Genomic DNA, 27,985 nt, shown 5'->3' on the forward strand with positions numbered 1-27,985 from the left:
ACCATCGCCTCATAATCCTTTGGCAGTAAAACCCATATGACCTGTATTACTCTCACCCGTTGTCACACCAGAATTATAATAATTCTCTCTCTCTTCCACTCTCACTCTCTACTATCTAATACTTACATCCCTAATGCTCCAAATGCCAATAAAAAAGGGCAGTTTTAGGGAGGAATTCAAAGGTCAAACCTCAAGAGATTAGTTACTTCTTTTCATTTAATGAATAGAAAGGAAAAGACATTTTGAAGACAATTGCATATAGATTTTATTTCTCAAACTTCTGCAGCTCAAACTGATTGTAAAATATGTGAAGCTTTTGACCACTGAGTCTGATCTGAGATTTGAAAAGTGGAAATCTTACAGTTTTGTGATGTTCTGTAACAACGTGTTCCTCCAAACTTTCTTTTCCATTTTTCTTCCCCCTCTGCAGTCTCTGTAATTTGTAATTTGAACCTCCTTTTACACGAGCGTATAGCTTGATTGATTGTGTAATGGACCTTTGTTGTGTTGAGTTGTAAGATTAATTATTTGTATTAAAACATTCAACTTAACATCCATCACTGCATTATTTATGCATCACGGATCTTGGAGGCTAATACTTCACACATTGTAATTGCAAAAACAAAATAAATAAAAATTTCCAGCCTGCTTGGAAAATGCATAATTTGGAGAAAATATAAACTTACACATTTCTCTCCCACAGCATCACTGCCACAGCTGCCAGTATTGGTGCAGCTGGAATCCCTCAAGCCGGACTCGTTACCATGGTGATCGTGTTGACCTCCGTGGGCCTACCGACGGATGACATCACTCTCATAATCGCAGTTGATTGGGCTTTGTAAGTTAGGCTATTTTGACACACACAAAAAAGATCATCTATTGATTATCTGTCATGTAATAAAGTTTAAGAAATCAAATGTAACTTTATAAAACACACGCTTTATTTTAGCTTTAGATCATACACACACACACACACAATAATTATCTAATCTTTTCTATGCTTAACATGCTTTGTTTAACTGACGTTTTGACTTTGATTTTGTGTTGCAGAGATCGATTTCGGACCATGGTGAATGTAATGGGCGACGCTTTGGCCACAGGCATCATGGCTCACATCTGCAGGAAGGATTTTGTCAAAGAAGGAGAGCAGGTGAGGCCTAGTCAGTCAAACGTTTAGGAACATTTATTATTAGTTTAAGATGACACAATAAAAACAGATTAAAAAAAATTATGTAATATGACAAAAAAAATAGCAGTCCATATACATTTTCTAAACATAAATAAACAATATAGTCTTAATGCCGATAAACGTTATAATAGTCAGTTTTTGTCGTTCAAAGCACAATTTCTGCTCAATGAGAATTACAAATAACTACAAAAGAGGGGTAGACTTGAAATTATATATGAAAAAGCAAAGAGATATTTTTGGTCTTTAATTTTGTGAAGCCTGTTCCAGCTGAGCCCTGAAAGAACAAGCGTACAATCAATTTCCTGTTTTTCATCTTCATCATTAAAGCTCAAGAGCAGTGACTTATAATGGGCCTACTGATTATGGTTTCAGGAGTGGTGGTAGGGCCTGGACTAAAATGACATTTACTTGGTAAATGACACCTATAAACTGCACTGATCTGCAGATGTCACTTTGGGTATTAACTTGCAATGAGGCTATTGTTAACCCCCAAAGGTAAAAGTCTTCAATAAATCATAGTTCCTTGTTTTGGTGTTGTGATTTGGGAAAACAATTCTCACCATTGGCTCAATCGTTTTCTCTAGAGCTGCGTCCAAATTCGCGCCGGACCAACTTTTCTGCATCTGTTGCGCCACGCCTAACGCTCAAAACGCAGGAGTCGCACCGCGAAAACGCTCAACGCCCAAGACGCGTGTCCACATCGACTTTGAATGTAAACTGGATGCTTTGACACCGCGGTCTGAACGTTACCAACCTCCATATCCTTATCCATCCTTACAAGCTACCATCTTCTATGAACAACTAAAATAATTTTATGGCTGATGTTACAGAACAGTCATCATTATTTGAAAATAGACACATTTAAAAAACAACTGAAAAAAATGGGACAATTATTTGAAACTTTAAAAGCTTTAACTCTGCTCTAAAATGCTCTACATTTATTTTATTATTTTATGCCACTCCCTACCTTTAATAATAATAATGATAAAAGTAACAGTAATCAATTCATGTATGGTACAAAACTCTGGTTAGCAATTTCTATACTATAAAGAAACTATTGGCAGTCTTTGTAGAATACTTTGTAGAAGCAGTTAAAGTACCTGTGTGGGTTTTGTGTAAATGAGTGAAGTTTCTTAGTAGAAAAAAGCTTCAGTTGTAGTCATCTGGACTCAGTTAGAAAAAATAGACGTTTCGACTCTCATCCAAGAGTCATTGTCAATAAAAGAATTTAGATCGAGAACTCCGATATTAATACTGTTCTGTGGTAAGACCCGCCCATTGGGCGGAGCCTTCCTGAAGTAGAAAGAGTTGTTTGTTTCAACAGAAACTCCCCCCTTGTATCTACCGAGCTAGCCTATTCAGAATTTTAATGGGCTATTAGAATCCTCTTTGTCTTTGTGAGACCCTGGCTCAACCACCCTGAGTACCTGATTAGCATCTAAGTGTCCTGGTCCTGGTCCTCTACCTTTCCAGGGGTTCAGTATTCCATTATAGATACCAGGGAGATTGAACCTTAGCCCTCCGTTTCTGTTTAAAGAAGGTTTTTCTTTTTTAACAAAAATAGCTTCCTTAACTCCTCTTTCAAACCATCTTTTCTCCCTGCTTAAAACCTTCACCTCACCGTCTTCAAACGAGTGATTAGAGGCTTCAAGATGGAGATGCACGGCGCTCTGAGGTCCTGAACTAGTATTTCTTCTGTGCTGATAGAGCCTCTTGTGTAGAGGCTGTTTAGTCTCACCTATGTACCGTTCTTTACAGCTTTCTTCACTGCATTGGATCGAATAAACTACACTGCTCTGTTTTTGAGTCGGCAACTTGTCCTTAGGATGAACCAGTTTTTGTCTTAAAGTGTTTCCTGGTTTAAAATAAACAGGGACTTCGTGTTGTCTAAAAATTCTCTGCAGTTTTTCCGACAGGCCAGACACATAAGGGATAGAAACACCCTTCTTTCTCTGTTCAGTTTCCCTTTTGTCCTGCTTCTTGGTTCTCTTCACTCTGTTGAGAGCCCAAGCGGGGTAACCACAGGCTGAGAGGGCATTTCGGACATGTTTTTCCTCTTTCTTCTTGCCCTCTGAGCTGGTGGGCACACCTTGAGCTCTGTGTTGTAAGGTTCTGATCACCCCCAGCTTGTGCTGTAGTGGGTGGTTGGAACCAAAGAGCAGATACTGGTCCGTGTGTGTAGGTTTCCTATATACTTCTATTTGGAGTTTCCCGTCCTCTCCTCTGATCGTGGAACAATCAAGAAAGGCCAAGCCATTCTCCTTAGCGTCTTCTCTTGTAAACCTGATATGTGGGTCCACAGCATTGATGTGATCAGAGAAGGTTTCCAGCTCTTGTTTCTTAATTGTTACAAAAGTATCATCGACATAGCGAAGCCACAGTTTTGGGGCTATGCCTGAGAATGAGGACAGTGCCTTCTTCCCATTAAAATTCTGAATAGGCTAGCTCGGTAGATACAAGGGGGGAGTTTCTGTTGAAACAAACAACTCTTTCTACTTCAGGAAGGCTCCGCCCAATGGGCGGGTCTTACCACAGAACAGTATTAATATCGGAGTTCTCGACCTAAATTCTTTTATTGACAATGACTCTTGGATGAGAGTCGAAACGTCTAATTTTTCTAACTGAGTCCAGATGACTACAACTGAAGCTTTTTTCTACTATGGAACACGCCTGGACGAATGAGGGATTACACCAACAGTGAAGTTTCTGCTTTCCCTCAAAAAGTATATTATAAAAGCAGCACTTTTAAACTCAATGAAACCACTGCACACCATCTGCAGCTAATTATAAAGTGTCTTTTTTTCTTGTAAGCCAGGAAGTAAGAGTTGAAAGCTATGCTCTGATTGGCTGCACTTGGGCGGTCCACTCCAGCTTCACTTTGCCGTATGAAAAAGCTGTTCTAAAGCTGTGCACTGGCCTGAAAATGAATCATGTGAATACAAAGAGTTTGTGAGAGCTAGAGACGATTGAAATACCTGCTTTCTTCTTTTGAGAAATCCCAGCTTTAACATGCCACCCCTTCATTATAATTCAAGCTGTCTAGTTTGGACCTCGTTATAGAAACTGCTGAGGACCCTGAAAATCTTAGGTTAGGAAGTGCTGGACTTAGAAGTAGCCATTGGGTCTATGGTTAAATCTCAACATAAAATAGTGAAAATAACTTTTTCTAAGCATTTCTTTTGATTGAACGTGTTTCTCCACCTTATATTAATCCTTGGATCTTTTCAGGTGCCTCTGATTTGCGAGACCAAACCAATGATAAGCATCCAGCAAATGATGAACTACCAGAACCAGAAGAATGGCTGCTACCAACCTCCACCTCCGGGCAGCAAGCACGACCACATGTCCCCTGACGTGGCACGCCTCATCCAGCTGGAGGAGGGCATCCGACCAGCGGAAAAGAAGAAGCACGCCCAGTCTTCCCACCACAAGAGGGAGCACAGAGACAAGGACCACTGCTCCATTGACATGAACGGACTGGAGACAAATGTATAGAGATCCATCACAAATGCTCAACAAAATTATATCACAGATGCCCTGTCAGAGTTTATGGGACATCCACACGGTCATTTGAGGAGTTAAATGGACACTTTTTCCTCCAGCAGTGACTGGAGAAGGCTGATTGTGGATGACAGCATATAAAGAAAGACATTTTTATCCATTAATGATCTATTGGCATGTTACTGTTTGTGTGTGTATATGATTTATTTGTAACAGTGTATGTTATATATGGTATGGTGGTGGCAGTGTACAGGACTGGCTACTGAAGACGCAACAATACTCATATCGGATGGATCATTTACCACTGGGGAACTCAATGGACCAAACAGCCTACTACGACTTATAATGCAGGAATTTCTCCACAGACTTTTTATTCACTTTTAGCAGTATGTCTCTGGGTTTTGTATGCCTAACATTTCTCACTCCCTGAAATACATTTTAAGAACGACTGGATTGATTTAGCTTGACCTTTGGAGTTTGTTTTTTTTTTTTTTTACCTGAAGCGCACAACTCATTAATCAAAAAGGCAATTAAAATGTCCATACTCCCCTTGTGTCTTCCTTCTTTTGCCCTGAAGCTTTGAACACTGTTGCTGCTCGACATGGAGAGCGTACTAATACAGTCTGCCCGCGATTGAGTCGGATTTCACAAAGGGGTTGTAGTTCACCCTAATTAAGTACATGTTTTTATTGTATTAGAATTTAAATGGCAGAGCATTCAGGCGGTTGTTAAAGGGCTACTATAAACCTTTCATAGCAGTTTTGCAGTTGAATTGCTTGAGCTGTGATGGACTTCTGAGCCACAGTTGATGCTGCACCGTAGCTTCACTGTAGTTAATCCTGAGCAACTAGATTTGACATGTTTTTTTTATTCATCCACCTGTTTGCTCAGGACATATCCTAATGCAGGCCGGGCTCCTGCAACTGTCCTCAGCGTCTGATTATGAACATTTGGCCAGTGGGACATCCTGGCAGCGGGACAAGGCGAGGGGGGCGATCTCGCCTTGTCCCGCTGCCAGGTGTGTGCGGTCGGGAGAATTTAGAGCACAGCCTGGCAGAAGGCGCGCAGGGGAAGGCGGAGGCGAGCGGGCCAGCAGGGAGATGTCAGGGTTGGCCTCAAAATATCGGACATGTGGGCTCAAAACAAACGAGGGAAATGTGCATAAACAACTCCACTCATTTTGACATTTGAGTCCCAACACAAATACTTATTGTGTATTGAGTCAGAGTCGGCTTTTGTGTACTTTCAAAATGGGTTTATTTGAGGAGAAAAAGATCAGATTCTTCTTGGCAAATGAACAACAGCAACCATCACCACCATAACAACAACCACCACCACCACCACCACAAAAACCACCATAACAACAACCACCACCACCACCACCACCACAACCACAACAACCATTGCATCTAGTTTAAGGCAGTGTCAGTATTTTTTTTTCTCTGTCTAGTTGAAATTTCACAGCAAAGCGCACCGCCCTGATTGGCCATTTGACACATTTTTGATTTGTTTGAAAAGAATAACTGTTCCGTTTCACAATGATTACAATCTAGAACTAAACTGAATTTTACGTTTGTGTTTTTGTACTGCAGAAGTGTATGTGTAAGGTTTTCCCCAATAATGCAAAATACATTTATTCACTTATTAGTATTAGTTTATTAAAATGTTCTGCAAATGTATCAAACTACTTTTGTTCCAATATGTATTTTCCATTTGTATAAGATAACAATTAGAGGCACAAAAGGCATAATTCTGAAGTATTAGACATTAACAAAGCCAAAAACTCATGATTCTTGTAGTATCAGAGAAGAACTGTATGAGCCATCACAGCTTTGCTTTTCCTGGAGCTATCTGTAGGTTCTGTAGCTTCATGGCCATGCCCATGTTCCCAGTGATCTTCAGTTTCCCTTTGAAAAATGCCTGAAACAAAGAAGAAATGTGTAAGCGCAAAATAGATAGCCAATATCTTTGTTTCCAGTAAATACAAAGCACAGGTGGCAGCTGTTTTAACACACACCGTTTGTGGGTTCAACTGTCCTGTCATCAACTCCAAAAGGTCTGCATCGCTCGCAGCTAAGGTACAATCTGCTTTGATGGCTGAAAGAGAGAAAATTGAAGTAATGTCAATTTCTTTACCTCTAATTGACTATGAACTGCTGCCAGTGTTAAGCATATTAGTAAAATGACTAACTGCTGGAAATTCTGAGAGTGATCGATGCTGCTTGTGCTTTTCATTTTATGATTATAATGTAACCAGATTGTGTTAATACAGTGCAAACGGTTTCATTTATTACTGATTCTAACATTCTGTTCACTCTCAGGACTTTTTGTCATCTGTTTAATGGATGTTGCTCGCATTTGCCCTCAGGCTGCTTGAAGAGGCTCATTTTGGCCATTTAAGTTTTGTTTACTTTTCCAAAATATATTTTTAAATATTTGTTATATTTGGATTGTATCCATAAAAAAAAATCAGCCTTCAAAGACCATGGGACACACACACATACACACACTCATAGTCCTACCTGGATCATTGCTCACAGATCCGTTTCCGTTTTTCACATCCACAATCCAAGTGGCTTCTTTGCCTTCTGGCCCATCCTTTACCTTGAAGGCAAATATTCCACCAACCTTCTTCACCAGCTGCTCCCCCTCCTACAAAACACAGTTTTAAATCACCACAGGATTGATTTGAGGAGGCCACCTTCACTTGAAAATACATTCTATCAAAAACAGAATTGAGTCCTGTGATTATGAAGAACTTATTGAAAACAAAGAGCCTCAGGAGAAGGTCAGCTGTGATTGCAGTGTTGTGGAAAAAATATAATCTGGCCCTTTACTTTTTAACTTTCAATCCTATTTCTAATCAGATTTACAGCCTGACAACCCCTTTTGGCCTGGAAATTTACATGTCCGGACTCCCTGGAGTGGCTAGGAAGTCCCACGTTATGTTTCACACTAGGCAAGACATGTGAATTGAATTAATGCAAATGTTATGTACTGTCTCCTTCCTGAAACCACTGTTTCTTTGATGTCCCATTTGCTCCTTGGTTCCTTTGTACCTGAGAGACCAGTGACCGGGAACTTCTGTGTGTGTGTCATGTGACCATCTGTGATTTAAGGAAGGGGACAGAGGTGGGACGAAAGGACTTGGGAGAGACACAGTTTGGGGAGCAGGCAAGAGACAGACGCGTGGACTCAGCCTTCCATGAGATTGGCCGAGTCCACACGAGTTTCTTTCTGATTCAGCCACAAGATTAAACAGTTTACTTTTGAAACGAGACAACTTGCTTCTTTGTCTTAACAAGAGATTTTTGCCACTACAGCAGTTACAGTTTCATATCAATAAGAGTGTAGGCTACATACCCTCCTTTAAAAGTGTTTCCATACAGTTTTGGAAATTACATAAAAATTTACCAGACCAAAGCAAAGCCTTAACATTCTAACCTGGGCCAAAAAACTCATGATCGTCCTTGTGTTTGGATAAAATTACCCCCAAAAACAGGCCTACTCTAGAATAGGATTTTTTTCATTTTATTCAGTAAATCTAAACTTGTGTCAGGCTGGGTTTAGGTCTCATTTAGAGTTGATTCTGTTCCAATTTTTAACCTGCCTAGATGTAGCGGTCACTCTTCTCCCTCTGCCCTTCTCGTGCAACAGGAAAAACGTGAGTGTTGAGTAAGAAGAGAGACATTGATGAACAGACATCCTGAAGCGGTGTCCCCTTGATCCTCAACACCATTTCCCATATACATGACCCTTTTCTTGGTTTAATGTTAAAAGTTTCATTAAATTACCTTTTGGAGGTGTTTCTCAATTTCACTGAAGACTGTGAAAGATTTAAAACCTTCCAGATTGTTGCTTGCACTTGTAGGAACAGCAGAAACTTGCATTCTGTCAAAGAAACAACAGGCTGTGTAGAAAATATACAGTGTTGTAGAATCTTTTATCTCCTGCATTGTTGTAACAAGGATACCTCCAGTTCTATCCTTCCCGACATGGTTAACTCCATGTATGATTGGCATCATCTGGCTATTAAGGAATCTATCCGCTAACATCTCTAACATGTATAGGTTAGAAAGTTTCAATTTGTAAACTGGACAACATTCTTAAAATACATTTTCATCCAATTAACAGACATCAGTGTCCTCGGCCAACTCGTCTCATAGAAACTTCTGCTACGCACATATCAATATGCCTTGGACAGCTTGTCTCACAGTGTGCATCAATATGATGCAAATCCAAGACTATTTAAACCTCTGTGTGTGGAAGAATAACAGTAGCATGTTGTTGTAAAAGCTGAAAGTGTTAAAGGAAGGGAAAGAATTCAAAGAGAACAAAAATATGTAGTCATGTCTATTTTCTTTGAGGAGAAAGGCCAAGTGGAATTAACCAGGAAAAAACAACATTTGAGTCCCCAAAACAAAATGATATAAAGTTTACCTGGCTTCATCTGGAAATGCCAGCCTGTAGAGAGTGACCACCACTGCTCCTCCTAACCCGATGTTGTGTTGCAGGCCCACTTTTGCTCCTTTGACCTGCCGCTTGCCCGCCTCCCCCCTGAGCTGCCAGCAGAGTTCAGCACACTGGGCCAGACCTGGAGAAAGTCAAGACAAACACTCACCAACAACTTCATTCACTCTATAGGAACTGGTCATTTTGGTATTGACACTCCTTATTTAGAGACAGAAAGGGACAGTTTTACAGTACATCTCCTGCTTCATCAGCGAAACAGTCTCAGTCTCATCTTGATCTAAGCAGAGCCAACTCTGTCACCGTGTCTATAACCAAGTGTCATTTCCCATCTACTTAATGAGCTTCAAATCTCACCATTACCACAGAAAGAACAGTAAAAATATGACAGGGAGTAATACTATGAGATAGATCTGTGATAACACATTAATCAAGAAAGGCATTCAAAAATTTACAAAATAAAGTTAGGCAATCGTAGAGCTTTAGAATGAGTTGCTCATGACCATAAGTGAGGGTAGGAACGTAGAGTGACCGGTAAAGCGAGAGCTTTGTCTTTCGACTCAGCTCCTTCTTCACCACAACAGTCCGATACAGCGACTGCATCACTGCAGCCACTGCACCGATCCACCTGTCAATCTCACGCTCCATCCTTCCAAGACCCCGAGATACTTGAACTCCTCCACTTGGGGCAAGGACTCCCCATGAGAACCATGGCCTCGGATCTGGAGGTGCCGATTCTCATCCCAGCTGCTTCAAATGCGAACACAGCTCCTGCTCCGGTCATACAGGGACCGGACAGCCCTGAGCAAAGGGCAAAGGGCCCCCGGAGCACTCCCCAAAGGACACCCCGAGGGACACTGTCGAAAGCCTTCTCCAGATCCACAAAGCACATGTGGACTGGTTGGGCAAACTCCCATGAGCCCTCGAGCACCCGATGGAGGGTATAGAGCTGGACCAGTGTTCCACGACCAGGACAAAAAACACTCCTTGCTCCTCCTGAATCCAAGATTCGACTAGTAGTAGTATTATTAAATAGTATTATGAAGCAAAATCTTATTCCACCAAGGTCCTTATTTCTGTAGGACTATCAGGGCCAGGGCCAGGGTCATATGATTACACAGTACACAGCATCTCCACTTTGTGGAGAATGGGTGGGCGGATGACAGATGGAGGAAAATTGCAAGAAGATCCATGGATTTGAAGTGCGTATGACAAGATAGACTATGCATTAAAAAAAAAACATTTAAAAATCTAATTTTGTTGAAAATCTTCTAGTTTTCACTTATGGTTACTTCCTGTTTGAGCAGCAGATGAGGTATTTCCATACCGGTTACCTAGCAACCATATTGTGAATCAAAACTCATCTCATTTACACTAAAGCTATAGTTTGACAAATAAAAATATATAAATAAAATATAATATAAATAAAAAAACCGTTTGTTTTTTTAATTATTTGTTAACCGTTCAGAACATTAAACGGCTACAGAAAATATAAAAAATGTCCTCCAAATGTACGTTTAAGTGATTCAATTCAACAGTGTATGATTAGACAATAGTAGTCAAACAGTCAAATACATTGATAGTCTTATATGTGGAAATAATATGGAAATAACGCCCCTTAGCGGCCTTGGACATAAACAATAAAAGTGTCATTCTCTTATTTGATTCAGTGGAAAAACATGTACATAGCTATATCACCACTATGTAAACTATAGGACACTATTACATTACACAAGTATTTTACCCCTGAATGTACTAAATCAAATTCCCTCTTACCTGTGGCACCTAAAGGATGGCCTTTCGAAATGAGACCGCCACTTGGATTGACCACAACTTTGCCCCCATACGTGTTGTCACCTCTGTCAATAAACTCTCCTGCTTTGCCTACAAAAATAAGGATTATAAAAATGTACAACTGTAAAATCAACTTGCAGTTATGGTCACACACAGGGGTGGAAAGTAATCTTTTTTTATTAAAGCTGAACTTTTATTTGAATATAATTCTAGCATGTAATTTGAAGTAGTCACATTTACAATCCTATGAGTTACTGAACATCCCAATGCTGTATCTGCACACATAACAGCACTGCATCCTCACTCTGATTGTCTTTAGCTCAAATAATATGTAGATTGTGGTTTAAAACAGACTTAAATCTAGCATTAAAATTGTAAAATTAATACTAGTTTGTATCAAATCTAAAATGATCTAAAATACCTATTTTACATGTTAGCAGCAGTACTTGAGTACTTTTTAAGTCATGTAACTGTACTCTATAAAGTACAAATTTTGAGTACCCTTTCCACCACTGGTTACACATATCTGCACGTCTTACCCTCTGGACACAGGCCCAAAGCTTCATATGTGATAAGCTCATTGGCTGAGAAACAGTCATGTAGCTCAACCACATCGACGTCATTAGGAGTCAAACCAGCAGAATTATAACACTTTTTTGCAGCTGTATGTGACATGTCATATCCCACCTGTACACAGACACAAGACACATGAATACAGTCTCAAAAGCTTTTAAGAATTTGTTTGAGGTGTACCGGGCAACGTACCATTTTAATGCAGCTGTTTTCGTCAAATGTGGTCGACAGATCTGTGACCATCTCCTGGGCCACAATCTCAACAGCTTGCGTTTCCAGATGGTGCTTACGGACAAAAGCCTCACTCGCTAAAACTGCAGCCGCCGCACCATCTGAAGTGGGGCTGCAAGAAAATATTTGTATTTATTCAATGTTGTACCAGGTAGGTCAGTTGAGAGCACATACAATGAGACCGTGAAAAAGAAGCAACATGATGACAGACTTTCTTAAAGAGTTCAGCCACTGAACATTTAACAGTTCTGTAGCAAAGTCTCTTACCAACACTGCAGCAGAGTGAGGTATTCAAACACCTTTCTGGAACCTTTAACTTGATCCAAACTGTACTCAACTTGGAACTGGGAATTCCTGCACAAACAAATAATCTTTTAGACAAAGGTTAATACATAATCCTTCAAAATGTGGCCAGCAATGTCTTACGGGTTATTGGTGGAATGCTTGTGATTCTTCCAGGCTATTTTGGCAAAGTGTTCAGGTTTAGTCCCTGGAAAAGGTTCATATTGTTGTCTTTAATGTGGCTATATTCATCAGTGGATAGACATTTACAAGGCAAGTAAAAATCCAACAAGTAGAATAATCAGACAACCCAATAATAATAATTTGATGTTGGTGTGTGTATATATATGGCCATGTTTTTATGTGGGGGAAGGATGCAGAACAGGATGCCGCTAAACTTACAGAGGCTTTGGAGAATGTAGCAAGGTGGCAACATGAGTCAAGTCTAACTTTAAAACACAAGAAATCAACAGCCATCATTTTGTCAATAAATGTAAAATATATATATATACATATATATATATATATATATATATATATATATATATATATATATATATATATATATACATATACACATATATACATATATATATATATATATACATATACACATATATATATATATATATATATATATATATATATATATATATATATATATATATATATATATATACATATACACATATATATATATATACATATACACATATATATATATATATATATACACATACATATACACATACATACATACATACATACATACATACATACATACATACATACATACATACATACATACATACATACATACATACATACATACATACATACATACATACATACATACATACATACATACATACATACATACATACATACATACATACATACATACATACATACATACATACATACATACATACATACATACATACATACATACATACATATATATATATATATATATATATATATATATAATGTTTCTGTAAATGGGGAAGTGATCTGGGTGTCTCCTTCTCACCTTCAAAAAAACCAAATGAAGCAAATGTCAGAGCCTCTAATAAAATATAAAAAAAACATTTAAATGCATCAGAAACACACTAAATCTGGAAGCGTCCCTTTTTTAACGCTATGATCACGGTCTTGATTTTACTATAGTATACCATGCTGGCCCCAAGCAGGCAAAACTATCCTGAGGCCATTGGAACCGCTGCACAAGCCTTAAAAACCACAACAGCATTACCATTGCCATGGCTTACAAAAATATAGCTTGCTAAACGTCAACATTATTTAAAAAAAACTAGCCGTCATTCGAATGGTATACAGAATGCTAAACTAAACTCAGAGAAATCTGATAATCAACACCTGGTGACGCTATTGTGTTTGGAAGGCAAAGTAAAGTGAATTTGAAGATCTTTTCTTTTTTTTTCTTTGCCAGATTTATTCATTTATTTTCCTTGTCAAAAGGTTAAAACTTGTCCAGGAGTGAACAATCAGAAAGAAGTCAGGTCACATCAGATTTTTGGTGCACATGTAAAAATAGCAATTTTTTAAATTAAATTACCATATTTCTCCATGTGTTCCCTGCCAGCGTTGCCAAACATCTGAGGTGCTGCTGGGGCTGCTGCTAAACCATAGCGATTAATCATTACCTCCATATGTTTGTCCATTGGATTCGTCCTGTCCATAAACTAAACGGAAAAAAAAAACATTTAAAGTTTCTCCATGTCCTTTGTTTGTTTACTCGAAAGAACAAGTTGTACAAGTTTGTCACAAAAGTGTAAGATAAGGATCGAGAACAGATAAATTGATTTTCAACCGTAGTGGGATAATACTGTTTTGGATAACTTAATGGTTTAATACCAATATATATTTACTAACTAGGGTTGCCGTAGAATACCTTTGAAGAAAGAGAGCCTCTCTCCATTTTTTCAAATCCAAGGGCAAGGACACAGTCAGCCAATCCTGCACAAAGAGGTCAGGGATGTTCACTAAAGCAATATGAAAAGAGTAAAGTGAAATAACTGACACTTCAGCTCACCTCCCTGAACAAGCTGCCGCGCCATGAACAGAGCGGTGGAGCCTGTGGAGCAGTTATTGTTCACGTTGATGATGGGAATGCCGGTTAAACCAAGACTGTGGTAAAGAGCCCTCTGGCCACACGTGGAGTCTCCTACAACACAAAGAATCAGAATCAGAAAAGGTTTATTGCCTTTATCGGTGAAAAATTCACAGTCTTGGCAACATACAACAGTGAACAATAATAAAGCAAAATATTTCATAGAAGATATGAAGTACACAGTGAAACTTTTTATTTTAAATAATGTATATAATGTGGATATGAGAGATTTCATTCAGTTTGTGGACAAATTCAATAATGCTACTCATTTAGCACAATTGTTCTAGTGTCACTTACAAACCGTCAGACAAATTATGGGGGGAAAGAAGAAGAAAAAAAGAATAAATGGTGCAGGTAAATGTTTATGAATCTCAATGTCACACATGTTAATTACATTATTTAAAATGTTTTCCATATATTATCCATCCATCCATTTTCTACCGCTTGGTCCCTTTCGGGGTCGCGGGTGACTGGAGCCTATCTCAGTGACTTCGGGCCTTAGGCGGGGTACACCCTGGACAGTGGCCAACTTGTCGCAGGGCCAACACAGAGACATAGACATTACAGACAGTTCACTCTCACATTCATTCACTAGGGCCAATTTTTAGAGTCACCAATTTTTACCTAACACATGCATGTCTTTGGACGGTGGGAGGAAGCCGGAGAACCCGGAGAGAACCCACGGTAACACGGGGAGAACATGCAGACGGAAGCCGGAGAACCCGGAGAGAACCCACGGTAACACGGGGAGAACATGCAGACTCCACCCAGACTCCAGACTTATTTAGTATATTTCTTCTCAGGAAATTAAACCAGTCAATACTGATAAGTTTCTTTTAGAACTACAATAGCAACGTGTAGAGTGCTCTAAACCTGTAAAATTATTGTTATTAATATACAAGCATAATACAGAAGAATGTGACTAGCAGACAAAATAAAACTCCATTAGGTCAAAGTTTGGGGTGCAACGAGCAGGTGGTAAAATGATTATGTGAATGGGCCTTACCATAAACGTATCCAACACACGCTTGCTCAATGGCAGAATATGGAACCTTTGCGTCAGCCAATGCATTTTGACCTGAGAAAAATAACAACAGTAAAATTAAAGCCGCAAGCGGCATCCAACGGCCCTCGCGGGCCGCCGGCCTTCCGACTCTGTGCTTTCGACTTGATAAAGATGGCGCCCTTATTGTGTGTGAATTAGAAAAGAACTTGACAGACGGCGACACATTGGACATGGCCAATCCAGTGCAAATCAACACAAGTGTCAGTCAAATTTGCTGCGCCGCCGCACAGAGACCGCAGCACTCTGAATATAAATATGGATAACTTTTGATGCCCCTCTTGTGTAGATGATATTTCCCAAAGTAAAGCTTGATCGGACTATTGCCCACGGAGGAGTTTGTAAAAGTGTGAAGCGTAAATGTGAACATTTCAAAGATTTGGCGTTTTTCCCATTTGTGACAGTATATTTGCAGCTGCACGGCACAGAGACCGTACCACTTAAAATCAAAATATGACTAATTTTTGATGCCCCGCTTGTGTAGATGATATTCCCCAAATATGAGTTTGATCGGACAATCGCCCTAGGAGGAGTTTGTTAAAGTGTGAAGCGTAAAAATGTGGTGATTTGAGCGATTTAGCGATTTTCCCATAAGGATAACATGGGATGTTTCTGTCATCGCTACGGTTACGCCGTACAAAATATGACTTTGGCTCTCATACTTTTATGATCAGGATGGCAAATTAGAATTTTGTTCAAAATATCATGTCATTTGGAAAAACTCTATTGTTTATAGGCCACTCTGAAGGCCAAATAGTCAGAATTCTGGGAAACGTTTGCGGCTCCGTCGCACAGAGACCGTAAAAGCTATCCTTAAAATTTGGATAACTTTAGATGCCCCACTTGTCTAGAGGACGTACACCGATTTTGAGGTCGGTGGGCAAAACGCACTAGGAGGACTTCGTTAAAGTGTAAAACATAAAAATGTGGTAATTTGAGAGATTTTGTGGTTTTCCCATAGGGATAACATGGGAGGTTTCTGTCATCGCTACGACTACGGCGTAAAAATTAAGGCATTTTTGTGATTGGCTTTTGTGATCGGGACGGCAAAATAGAATTTTGGGTAAAGTTTAGACAATTTTGGTAAAACTAATTTTTGACCTTCAATGTTAATTTAAAGGTCACTCTGTAGGGGGCGCTATCGCGCCCATTTCAATTTTGTCATCATAAACTGGTCCAAACAAGAAAGTTTAACAACTGATTCAAATTTGGTCCTAATCGGACTGGTTTTGATCAAATGGGAGCAATTTTTAGATCGGCAATATTCCAAAATAAGTTGTCCAACTTTGCGGCTGCGCCGCACACAGACCGGTAAAGGTATCTCAAAAAATTGGATAACTTTAGATGCCCCACTTGTCCAGAGGACGTCCGCCGATTTTGAAGTCGGTGGGCAAAACGCCCTAGGAGGAGTTCGTCAAAGTTTGACGTGAACAAAATGGCTAACACAGCGTGTTTTCATTTTCAAAGGAAGATGGCGGCCATAGGGTAAGTCTGGGGGCGTGGCCACAATAATATTTTTTTTTTGTCCTCACGAGAGGAATGCGTGTCCCGAATTTCGTAGCTTTACGACAAAGTTGACCTCGGGGCGTCTCCCATAGGCGCAATGTATTTTGACTTTTGTCGGTGGCGCTGTCGCGCCATTTTTTAACGAAAAAAAAATGGCCCAGAAAAAACAAATTTTTTCGCCGATTCTGAATTTTGGGCAAAGTTTGGTGAGTTTTTGAGCATGTTCAGGGGGTCAAATTAGAGCTCAAAGCGCTGAAGAAGAACAAGAAAAATAATAAAAAATATAGCCGCAAGCGGCAATGATCGGCCCTCGCCACGCCGCCGCCACACCGCCGCCACGCCGCAAGAGGAGGGGGCGCTAACGCGCCCCAATTGTCCTTTTATTACGCCTACTGCTGAATCTGTGACGCTGTCACATCTTCTCCCCTTTGTTTTACCATCAAAAAGCTATTTTATTTTGAATTCTTGGCAAAATGTGCGGCTTTGCCGCACAGACACCGTGACTCTTTGAATGAAAATGTGGATAACTTTTGATGGTCCTGAAGATGAGTCTCACCAAATTTCAGGTTAATAGGGCTGACGCCCTGGGAGGAGTTTGTGAAAGTCTTAAGTGTAAACATGTTCTGGCGATTTCCCCATTGGAATAACATGAAAGGTTTCGGTCATCGTTACGGCAACGCCATAACAATTATGACATGGGTCTCATTGACTTTTTTGATGGGGATGCTAAAATTGAGTTGTGTGTCAAATTTCATATAATTTCGCAAAACTAAACATTTAACCTCCATATAAAATCTGTAGGGGGCGCTGTGGCGCCAAATGAATTTATTTCACTTCAAGTAGGTTTAGGGCAAAGAGTTTAACAACTGATTCTAATTTGACGCAATTCGGACTTTATCTGCGCAAACGGCAGAAATTTTAAATATGGGAGATTTCTGAAATTCTAGCTACAGTTTGCGGCTTCGCCGCACCGAGACCGTGAGAGGTATCAATGTAATTTGGATAACTTTTGATGTCCCACTCCTCAGTAGCATTTTCACCAAATTTCAGCTTTTTAGGGCCAACGCCCTGGGAGGAGTTCGTAAAAGTACGACGTTTGGAAAAACTCCGAAGTCATGTTTAGCCATTTTTGAAGCAATATGGCCGACATTTGGTTGGGCGGACGGCGTTGCCGTCATAATATTTTTTACTTCTCTTGTCACCATCTACCTCTGCGCCAAATTTCATGATTCTACGATCCGATTTTTTTTTGGGTCATTTCCCATCTCTCAATGCATTTTTGGTACATTTGGGGGCGCTGACGCGCCAATTTTTTTTATTTCAGAAAAGGGAAATAGCCAGAATGTAGAGAGGCACGATTTTTAGAGGTGTGAACATTTTTGTGACTTTTCGTCAATGTTCACTGGGTGAAAAATAGGGGGGTTGGTCCCGAGAAGGAGAAGGAGAAGGAGAAGGAGAAGAAGGAGAAGAAGGAGAAGAAGGAGAAGAAGGAGAAGAAGGAGAAGAAGAAGAAGAAGAAGAAGAAGAAGAAGAAGAAGAAGAAGAAGAAGAAGAAGAAGAAGAAGAAGAAGAAGAAGAAGAAGAAGAAGAAGAAGAAGAAGAAGAAGAAGAAGAAGAAGAAGAAGAAGAAGAAGAAGAAGAAGAAGAAGAAGAAGAAGAAGAAGAAGAAGAAGAAGAAGAAAGAATAATATTCCGATGCGAAAACAATGTTTCCCATTTTTCAAATATCATAAACTATACATTTTCGAAAAGCGCTCGCGCTTTCCTACCTCATGGTGTGGGTCCCTGGTCACTGACGGGTACTTTCGTTAATTTTGAGTGGGCTCCGCCCACTTTGTGTTTTTGGCCCTCTATACAGTAATAATGTTCAATTTTTGCATTACATGCTTATATGCACGGAACATGCAAGAGATGGGGAACGTATTCGTGAGCTACTTAGCGCAAATGAGTGCTTTATATGGGGATGACGACCGCTTCGCGGTCGTCATCTCAATGTAAAGTGCTCGTTTAGTGCGCACTTTTGCACGGGCTTCGCCCGTTTACAACGGTAATGTTCCATTTTCCTACTATTAATTAGTATGCACGGGGCGTGCATGAGTGGAGGAGTGCGTTAGTGAGTGTTTGGAAGTGGGCGAGCGCTTCGCGCTCGATTTTGTGCGCACTACGTGCGCACTTTCGCAGCCGTGCTTCGCACGGCCTTACAAGATTAATAGGCCTCTCGCCAGCTTGTGGCGCTCGGGCCTAATAATATTTTTAGCAAAAACAATATAGCCGTTTCCACTATAACAACAAATTATACATCGTTTGAAAGCTCTAAGCCTTCCCGATGCCGCCATGGGGTGGAATCATCATTACGAGCGGGCGGGATGCCCCGCCCACTCCCCATAGACTTCCATTGATTTGAGCAGATACAAGCATGGCCCATGCCTGCGGCATGGATTCTCGCGTACAGGACGATGCCAGGAGGGTTTTTGGAGGAATGCAGCGCTTCGCGCTGCTGTTGACTTTTTCTGTCATAGCAGGAGTAAGTATGCATGATCCATGCCTTCGGCATGGGCTAGTTCACTGTACTTGCCAGGGGCAACGGGGTACTTGCCAGGGGCAACGGGGTACACTGTCTGACAGGGTACCGTCAGACAGTTGCAACGCTGCCTTCGGCAGCGTTGCGGGAGCAATAGGCCCTCCGCCCTGCTGGGGCTCGGGCCTAATTACTGAACAATAACCTAATTATAATGACTAAACAGTTTATGTCATGTGGCTTAACTCACCAGCTTCTTTGGCCATATCAGGATAGTCATAATCCTCTCGGGCTCCAGGTTTATCAAACTGTAACAAGAGATCTTCAATCTTTAATAAGTATAAATGTACATGTGATGGCATAGTGTTGATGGCATATAGATAAATCAATAGAAGCCATACTTTTGGTTTACAGTTGGTGGTTAGGAAGAGGTTAAGCACAGAGACATGTGTAGTTGTTTGTAATGATGACCCTTCACACAGTGAACATGAACTATGGACTGACAAGATTCTGGCAAACCTTTGGACAGTTTAAAGTGTATCAAAACCAAATGTTATACTTCAATGCTATGAATAAAAACAACAAAAACAACCACTATTACTACTACTACTATTAAACACAACAAAACTAAGCTAAACATGAGTGTTGTGGATTGTAAACACACGTCACTTTTCTCCACACTATTGTCACTTCACAGAAAAATAAACATGATCATGTCTGGTGCCAAAACAGAACGTCACATTTTAGCAAAATCTACCTTTTCTCACCTAGAGTTAAAATCGTTGTTATGACAGCAGCTTTAGCCATAAATGCTAACGTAAAGCTATCAACACCGCTTGTGTCGAGAAGCAACAAACAAAACTTTACCTTTGTCATCCCGACTCCGATGACATACACTTTGTTTGGGTTTGCAGGAGCCATGGCACTTGTTGTTGGCGGCAGCTTGGGTCAAAAGACTGAAGCTCTGCGGTGCGCGTCCCAATTTATTTTGACTCACGTCCCCATCCGTAGAGATCGTGTTTGGTGGTACGTTGTGTCACGCGGCTCACGAAAATGAGGTGACGTATTTGTTTTAATTTGATTTATTTGCCATAAAGTGCATGAGCATGTAATACATAAACATAACAGGAGTACTTTTACGGACTACGACAGTCTGAGGACTACAAAAAGTCTGAGGAATAAAGTCTGGCGGTAATGCAACAATTGGATGCCAACCGCCATAAAACAACAACAACAACAACAACATCAACAAATTGTTGTAAACATATATATATAATCACATGTAAATACAATTAAAAAAGCCAGGATAACACAAAAAAGCGCAAGCACTTATTTCCATTGTGGTCTTTGGTATAATGCGATATAAAGCATAATATTATAGATCCATGTGTAAAAGCCTCCCAAACACGCCATTTTCATTAATATTTGGTCAGCTTCAATAGTTCAAGGCCTAAAGTAGAAAAAAAACCGTCTTAATACTTTCACCTCTTTTTCTGCGCTTACTTTCATTAGCATCTTTTTTCACATTTATAGCAGCATTTAAATATAAATGTGTGTTGTTGATAATTAAAGAAAATAAACGAAAATAGAACAATAAGGATAAGATGAGATTTTGCCTTTTCAGTCTTGTATTGCATTTATTAAATTGGCACATCCTGTCAGCCTTATTTTATTGACTGAAATCATGATTCAGCTAACTTTAAATATCCCAAAAGAAAGTTTGCAGTCATATAGAAAATAATATACCACACAGAGAAGTAAGTCACAGACAAAACAGAGTATTGAACACAGAGTATTGAAATGATGTCGGCAGTTACATCTGATGTTAGTAATCTGATTTCACAACTGTTCAAGTGTCAACATTATGCAGAAAAGGGAAAACTAATGTGGCAAAGATTCATTGTACTTAATGACTTAACAGCTCAAAAAAAAAAATCAACTAATTAACCGACACATCATGTCACAAGTGTTTTTGTTTATAATTTCTCTTGGGCATGTAAACACACAACAAAATAAAGTACATCTGATAGGTTTTTACAATTTTCCCTTGACCTGTTGTACAAATGATAGTTTCACACTAATCGAGTAGGTGTTTGAAGAGAAAACATTGTTAAATCTGTATAAAATGACAGGAAGTGACATCACATAAGGGACACTCATTCCAGTCAAAGTTTTTGCAGAATTTACTCAAAGAAACAATATTTTTGACTCTCTAAACATGAACTCAACAAAATAAAAGGTGCTCTCATATATTTTCAATTTTATTATATAAAAATTGTTACATTAGATGAGTTTTTGCCCAGAGTTTGATGGGCAATTTCCTTGTGAGATCATCAATTACAAATGGTAAGTGAAATTATAAGCCTAAAAAAAGTGCTATTCGGTGTTCATACATTATAAAATGTCATCCGTCAACCTGTTCACCACAATCAACACAAAAGTGGTGACACAGAGTAAATGTTATCCCAGCGAGCTTCACAGACAAGGAAATTTAGCACTGCCAGTTTTATTAACAATAAAAATATAATTGATTTAGTATTTAACAAGCTTTGGACATCTGACTGCATATTATTATTATTATTATTATTTTAGCACTTAATAAACTTGTGGGTTACTTCATATATTCCTACAGATTCCTTGACCTTCTCGTCGTAATCAGTCCAGTCCTGAAAATGTTTATTGTGGTTTGTTATAATTAATTGTTAAGACATTTCAAATAATGATCAGCCTTACTTTCTATCTTACTTTTTCCAAGAGGGTAATTTCGGGAAAAGGTGTCCCAGATTCAGCTCCTTCTGCTGCAAAGCCAGCCTGAAATGACAGAACAGAAAAGTGTTCGAATAATTTAAAATAATAATCCATATAATTATATGAATTCTCTGTCAACATAATATTCTTACTTGAGGCCAGAAGTCAACAGGTTCCAAACCTCGACATTCAAACTCTACCATTGTCTTGAAGCGTTCACTGTCCTCAGCCTAAAACAGAGGAACAGAGGAAAAGTACATGTATGAGAAGTTAAAAAGTACCAACTTCATCTTTATATAATTAATTTAACTTTACATTGAAGACGAGACATTGTATTTGAATAGGAAAATAAATCCTATTGAAGGTTTCAAGTAAAGGCAATGTATGTGTAAAAATTGCTCACACAAAAAATACAATACAAATCCAAAAGCCATACTTACATTGTATGGTGTAATTTTGTCCCCAAGGATATCTGTAAAATATTGATGTGGTTAATTAGAAACAACATGCATTTCTATGTATAGATTGCACAGAACATCTAGACTTTAGTTTGATACCAATAGAATTTTCCCGGGAGCAGAGTTTGCATTTTTGCACCATGCTAGCAGCTCCTCGTCCACCTTTTAGTGGAGTACTCTCCTGCAAAAATTGCACATATAATGACTAAACGCGTAAACCCCAACATAAATTGTCTTATGCTAATTAATTAAGAACTTACCATAAGAGTGACATATTGCCACTTATCTGAGATCTCTCCACAGTTGCCACACTTCAGCTATAACAGATAAAAGATCACAGTAACATCGATAATGATAATGCATATTAATAATTATGATAATGCATATGAATAATTATAGATTGCACAATGATTTATACATATCATGACACAATAATGAATAATAAAACTCAGTCAGTTTTATAACAAAGTAGTTTTCCAGGGCAGTAATCAGGTAAAATGACGAGTTACTTTTAAAAGTAATGCTACCCATCACTGAACATAACACATTATCAATTTTCAACTGACATTAGATCTAAATATGAATGAGTTTTTAAATATTAGCAACCAATTTGTACCCCCATGGTAAAAATGTTTGTTTGTTACAAAATATGGGGGAATAAAATGTTCTGGTCTTACAATCTTCACTTAAAGTATAATTGGGGTGGAAGGAATACTAAATTTAAAAAAAAATTAAGTTCGAAGTACTGTACCCGTTTAAAAAAACAAATATATATAAATTAAAGCATTCAATTTTGTGATTTAGACAAAGACTGTTGCTGTTCTTTGTTAGACAGGAGCAATTCCAATCATTTTCTTCATTTTAAAAATATCAGTTCAAACCATATGAAAAGTAGTTTTAACTTATGTACTTTCCATGAGCTCCAGTAAAACCTAAAACTCACGATTTTGCCTTCAACAATCTCTTCAATTAATGAGATCTTTGTAAATGTTTCTGAAAAAGGCTCTGGCACCACATACATCTGAGATGTTTCATTAGCCACAACCACACACCATGTTTGGAACATAATGCATTTGTTTAACTACAAACGTTTAAAGGGTCTGGATGAGCTAACATTAATAAAACTGTGTGGCGTCCTCGATCTCCAACAATGTAGTGTGTTAACACGTGGAGGTCAGAGGTCTGGAAGGCTCCCTACATCATGTACATGCGTTTAACAACATGCAGAGAAATGAATATTAACACAAAAGTAATGTCGCATTATCCTAAAGTTACCTTCAAAAACCAACGAAAGTCTTCCCCAACTGGCCGCACATTCGTGATATTTTCCAGCGTGGCTTTAAACTGTAGTCCAAATTTCTGTTAAAATATAGATTTAAAGAAACATGAGACTAAAATGACAAATAATTGACCATGGATCTGAGTAGAGCATGCTACATGTACACACCACCATTTTGACGCCTTCACTGACTACTTGCTACGCTACGTTCAGGTACACACTGAAATCGTAAGATATTTTTCAAAGTACTGGGATTTCAACAGCAATTTCAATATATATATATATATATATATATATATATATATAATTCTGCCTATAAATTACATGCAGGCAATAGTTGTTCATACCGGATTTATGATACGCAGTCTGTTTGAATTGTGAGTTGCTATGATGCAAATATCGTGTAATTAATGCAAAAGACATAAAATCCCTCTGGTGAAATTACTTTTTGATACTTGTGCAATCCCAGGTCAGACTAATATCCATATAAAATGCAAAACAAACCATACACAATATTGTACAGCATTTTATTCATTAATAACCAATTGATTTGATTGAAATTAAAATGATCTCACGATCCAGTCAATCATTCTGTACAAATTGCTGGTAAAAATCAGTCACATCTTTATACAGAATGCAGATGTAGTACAAAAAAAGGAACAAAAAAGTTCTATTGCTATGGGGATGTATACTTTTTCACATTATTGTCCAGCATACCTGAGGCAACGGCATGTGACAGGCAGTCACACATACTAGAATGAATTAACCATGGCACATAAGTTTTCCCCCTCCATCCAAATCATATAAATGTACTTACTTTTATCAACTCAGTTTTTCCATGTGCCTATAACTTGTAACTTATTGAGTTAATTCATATTTATTGCAGAACCATGATCCACTTTTAAATAGACCATTCACACCCTGTCAGTTTAATGTGTTTCCCTTTGGCTTCAATTACTAGATGTTTATACATTTTTGAGTATGATCACATGTAATGAAGTCAGACATCCATTATGGAGAATATAATCCCATATATAGACTGTTCAGCATAATCCTGGACGTTAAAGATTTTCTGCATAAAAACATCAAACATCATATTTTAAATGCTCATCTTTGATGATACCCACCCAAAGATATTATCAACTTTCCCAAAGAGCTTCAAGTTTTTTTCCAGACATACATAATAACAAATTGATTCCCTCTTTATTCATTATGGGTATGGACTTCCATGAAGCAGCAGAGAATATATTAACAAAATACAACCTGGAGAGAGAAAAGTGATTTTCCACAAAGACATTAGGCCATGTCCTCCTTCCTTGTTACAAAATACTAAGCCCAACATTCAACAATTACACCAATACCAAGTGTAGTAATAATAAAAGGCATTGCAATTCTTTGATTCTTAAATATGTTGACCCCCAGTGGGCATTATTTACAGCACTCTCCACACCCCTCTTCGCACTGAAGAGGGGTGTAACGAGGTCAATGGGGACGGCTGCTCGACTCTGAGGTCCTTCGTTGCCGTGGGGTACAGTGGCCGTTTATGCACCCGTTGTGTCGCTTGTTTAGTCCACCATTCAGAATGTCTTGAATGTGCTGCACTATCAAGTTTATAGCCACTGTAAAAGAGGAATTGTGAAGACAAAACAATGTTAAATCTAGCAAAATATCCACCTAATGTTGTTAAAGAATGTTTGCAGAAACAATACTTTAATCCATAGCCAGAGTACAGTGAACTAATCTATTTTTTGCCTAGAATTGCCAACAACTCAGTCGGCTGTGAACCGAGTTGTTCACAAAGCATACAGCCAATTCAAAATGCTATTCAATTTATTACACATAATTGAGGAACAAATTTGATCAGATTTCTTTGTAGATGTGGATAAAAGGGTATGGTTATAATCCAGTTTTACGGTATCATTTTATCCCTTTTTGTTCGATGGATGATCTTACCAAGATTGTCAGCACCTCGAGGAATGATGACGTCTGCATATTTCTTTGTCTGAAAAGTAAAGAGATGGTTCAATCTACTCGAACACCAAATACATAGCCCTCCATAGGCCAAACTTACTGGTAAGCAGAATTCTTCAAAGGCTGGTTTTACAAAAGTTATGTATTGTGCCAACACTTGCTCCAACTCTCTTCCACGCTGGCCTATATCTCTGAGAACTGAAATAAAAACAACACTAAAAAATGTGTGTGTATGCATACACATGGACACTAATCTTTCTGCCTCAAACCTCGACGTGACAGGCGTGTATCTGGATCTGTGTCGACAAATAGCTTCATTTGGAAAAGGTCTCTGATCTCCTGAGAATAAAACATCAGGATCCCCTCAAACAGGACCACATCGGCAGGGTACACAGTCACAAACTCGTCTTTTCTGTAACCATGAACAAAATGCACAAATGCCTTGAGTAATTGTAACTTAACCTTATTGAAATATAAAAATGTTTACAAGTTGTCTCACCTGGAATGGGTCACAAAGTCATAAACTGGGATCTGAACGGTCTTTCCCTGCAAGATGAGTTTTAGTGTTTGTGTGACCAGTTCATTGTCAAAGGCATCTAAAAAGAAGACAACGTTAAATAAATGTAAAATATGAACACACATTTCCTATTGACACTAGTGTGGTGTCGAAACATGGGTCTCTTTCGCTGCACATTAGGTGATCAAGCAATCTCCCCTACGTAACAGGTGCCTGTTACGGTCACAGCTAAAGCAGCTGTCTCTGTAAAAGGCCTGCTGACGAGGTACATTTAAAATCAGCCATGAAAGGAAGTAGTTACACGAGGGTCAATGTATGGTTCCATAAAAGGTGCTACTCTTCAGCCAAAACCCTGTGAATAATGGTGATTACCACGTGCTGCCAACTAAACTCCCACCACCGCAGACATTGGATAAGTGCAATGTAACGGCCACATGATTTCTGCTGGCCTGTATACTGGAATCTTCTTCACACTTTGAAAGTACCTGGATGGTCAAAGTTGTACTGGCCCTTTAGTGCCTTGGCCTTTTGGTCAGGAGTCAACACTTTGTAGAAGCTGTCCTGGCTGAGAATAGCCACCTGCCTCTGGTGATGGTCAATCTTGTTCTGTCCCAGCAATTCCATTATCTTCTCACACACAGAGGACTAAAAGAAAAGATAGTTAAATTCAAGTCAAGGGCAGCACAGTGTATGTTTGATATTCAAGAGCCCATGACCGGGAGCGGCTTGTGTATTTGTAAAGTTTAAAAAGCTCACACCCTCAATTATTGTTTACAATAGGCTTTGGGGCCCTTTCAGACAGGATTTTGAGTATTTGCTAGACTACTACTACTATAAGACTACTGCTATGACGATGCAGCGAAAATCAAAACAAAGCCTTTTCTCCCTCATGTGGCTGAGGAAGCTAAATATGCAGACGTGTCAGTGTACCAATCTGAGACAAAGGTTAGGAGGGGCAAAAAGGGAAAGGAACTGAAGACAATAGTCTGTGCACTTGCTTCTGTAGAGCACAATGTGTTCATACAAATAGAATCGACCTGTAACTCTGTAGGGACTGATTTGCACTAAACAAATCGATTCATTGACTTGAAAATAAGCCGAAATGTAGATGGCTACAACACATATGAACAGCAATGATCCAATATGATTGAAGCAACCAACAAGCCCACGTCCTGGTCCTGTTTACAAACACAGTGGGCCCGTGAGGCGTGCGCCTTTATAAATAGAAGCACTGGAGGGCGCTGGTTAGCAGTAGCATCCACGTTGACCATTGTCTAACGGCTAGCGATATGAAGGAATTCAGCAGTAACTTGAGGAAATGGCACCACATCACAGTGTGACAGAGGAGGCAAGTGGATTCTTTCACTATTATGTTCAAAAGAATGATAAACCAATCAGTCAGTTGTCAAATACAAACTAAACCCTCCCCGCTAAGGCCACGCGGTCAACTCCACCAGCCGGCGGCTGACCGGGCTCTGCCGTGAACCCGCGATTAAGACAAACCATGTCAAGTGAATAAAATACTAATTTAAAATCTGACCTTGCCACTGGCAGTGCCACCGGACACACCGATTAAAAAAGGCTGCCGAATAATGTCGGCACTCTCGGCCCGGTCCTTCAGATGTGTCTCCGTGTCCCCGGCCATGCTGCCACTGTGCGGCCGAGCGGCGGCGACGGAACGTCAGCGCGCTCAAGCTCCGCCCACACCCACGCTTTGCATTATTTAAACATTATTTAAACGTACCCTAACAATA

At 39.2% G+C, this 27,985-nt stretch overlaps 5 protein-coding genes across 5 annotated transcripts in view; 1 reads left to right on the top strand and 4 right to left on the bottom strand.

The window, feature by feature from the left end:
- slc1a7a (solute carrier family 1 member 7a) overlaps positions 1 to 5,163 on the top strand; it is a 34,060-nt gene extending 28,897 nt beyond the window's left edge. The window contains exons 9-11 of the mRNA XM_072441158.1: positions 704 to 838; positions 1,051 to 1,150; positions 4,418 to 5,163. Coding sequence (XP_072297259.1) covers positions 704 to 838; positions 1,051 to 1,150; positions 4,418 to 4,684 — 502 coding nt within the window. The 3' untranslated portion in view covers positions 4,685 to 5,163. The remainder of the gene's footprint in view (positions 1 to 703; positions 839 to 1,050; positions 1,151 to 4,417) is intronic.
- The window catches only part of LOC140356311 (peroxiredoxin-1), a 60,943-nt gene that overhangs the window by 23,620 nt on the left and 9,338 nt on the right, over positions 1 to 27,985 (bottom strand). The gene's annotated exons all lie outside the window — the stretch shown is intronic.
- scp2a (sterol carrier protein 2a) lies at positions 6,383 to 20,235 on the bottom strand. Its single transcript, XM_072441162.1, has 16 exons — positions 20,126 to 20,235; positions 19,509 to 19,566; positions 15,178 to 15,249; positions 14,094 to 14,225; positions 13,953 to 14,017; positions 13,617 to 13,743; positions 12,185 to 12,248; positions 12,026 to 12,112; positions 11,720 to 11,870; positions 11,494 to 11,641; positions 10,937 to 11,044; positions 9,131 to 9,284; positions 8,485 to 8,581; positions 7,213 to 7,342; positions 6,708 to 6,787; positions 6,383 to 6,610 (listed from the first exon to the last, which is right to left on the bottom strand). Exons 1-16 carry the CDS (start codon positions 20,177 to 20,179, stop codon positions 6,515 to 6,517), a joined length of 1,623 nt encoding a protein of 540 aa, XP_072297263.1. The 5' UTR covers positions 20,180 to 20,235; the 3' UTR covers positions 6,383 to 6,514.
- Positions 21,475 to 23,964, bottom strand: czib (CXXC motif containing zinc binding protein). The gene is made up of 8 exons (XM_072440365.1): positions 23,912 to 23,964; positions 23,740 to 23,823; positions 22,725 to 22,781; positions 22,564 to 22,645; positions 22,447 to 22,478; positions 22,159 to 22,236; positions 22,004 to 22,069; positions 21,475 to 21,924 (listed from the first exon to the last, which is right to left on the bottom strand). Exons 1-8 carry the CDS (start codon positions 23,915 to 23,917, stop codon positions 21,847 to 21,849), a joined length of 483 nt encoding a protein of 160 aa, XP_072296466.1. The 5' UTR covers positions 23,918 to 23,964; the 3' UTR covers positions 21,475 to 21,846.
- uck2b (uridine-cytidine kinase 2b) lies at positions 25,001 to 27,928 on the bottom strand. Its single transcript, XM_072441141.1, has 7 exons — positions 27,772 to 27,928; positions 26,717 to 26,876; positions 26,214 to 26,310; positions 25,984 to 26,126; positions 25,815 to 25,912; positions 25,697 to 25,745; positions 25,001 to 25,362 (listed from the first exon to the last, which is right to left on the bottom strand). Exons 1-7 carry the CDS (start codon positions 27,874 to 27,876, stop codon positions 25,226 to 25,228), a joined length of 789 nt encoding a protein of 262 aa, XP_072297242.1. The 5' UTR covers positions 27,877 to 27,928; the 3' UTR covers positions 25,001 to 25,225.

This window comes from Eucyclogobius newberryi, unplaced genomic scaffold (genome assembly GCF_026437365.1).
Source record: "Eucyclogobius newberryi isolate DKJ021-1_F unplaced genomic scaffold, fEucNew1.0.hap1 SCAF_12, whole genome shotgun sequence".
Classification (NCBI taxonomy): Eukaryota; Metazoa; Chordata; class Actinopteri; order Gobiiformes; family Gobiidae; genus Eucyclogobius; species Eucyclogobius newberryi.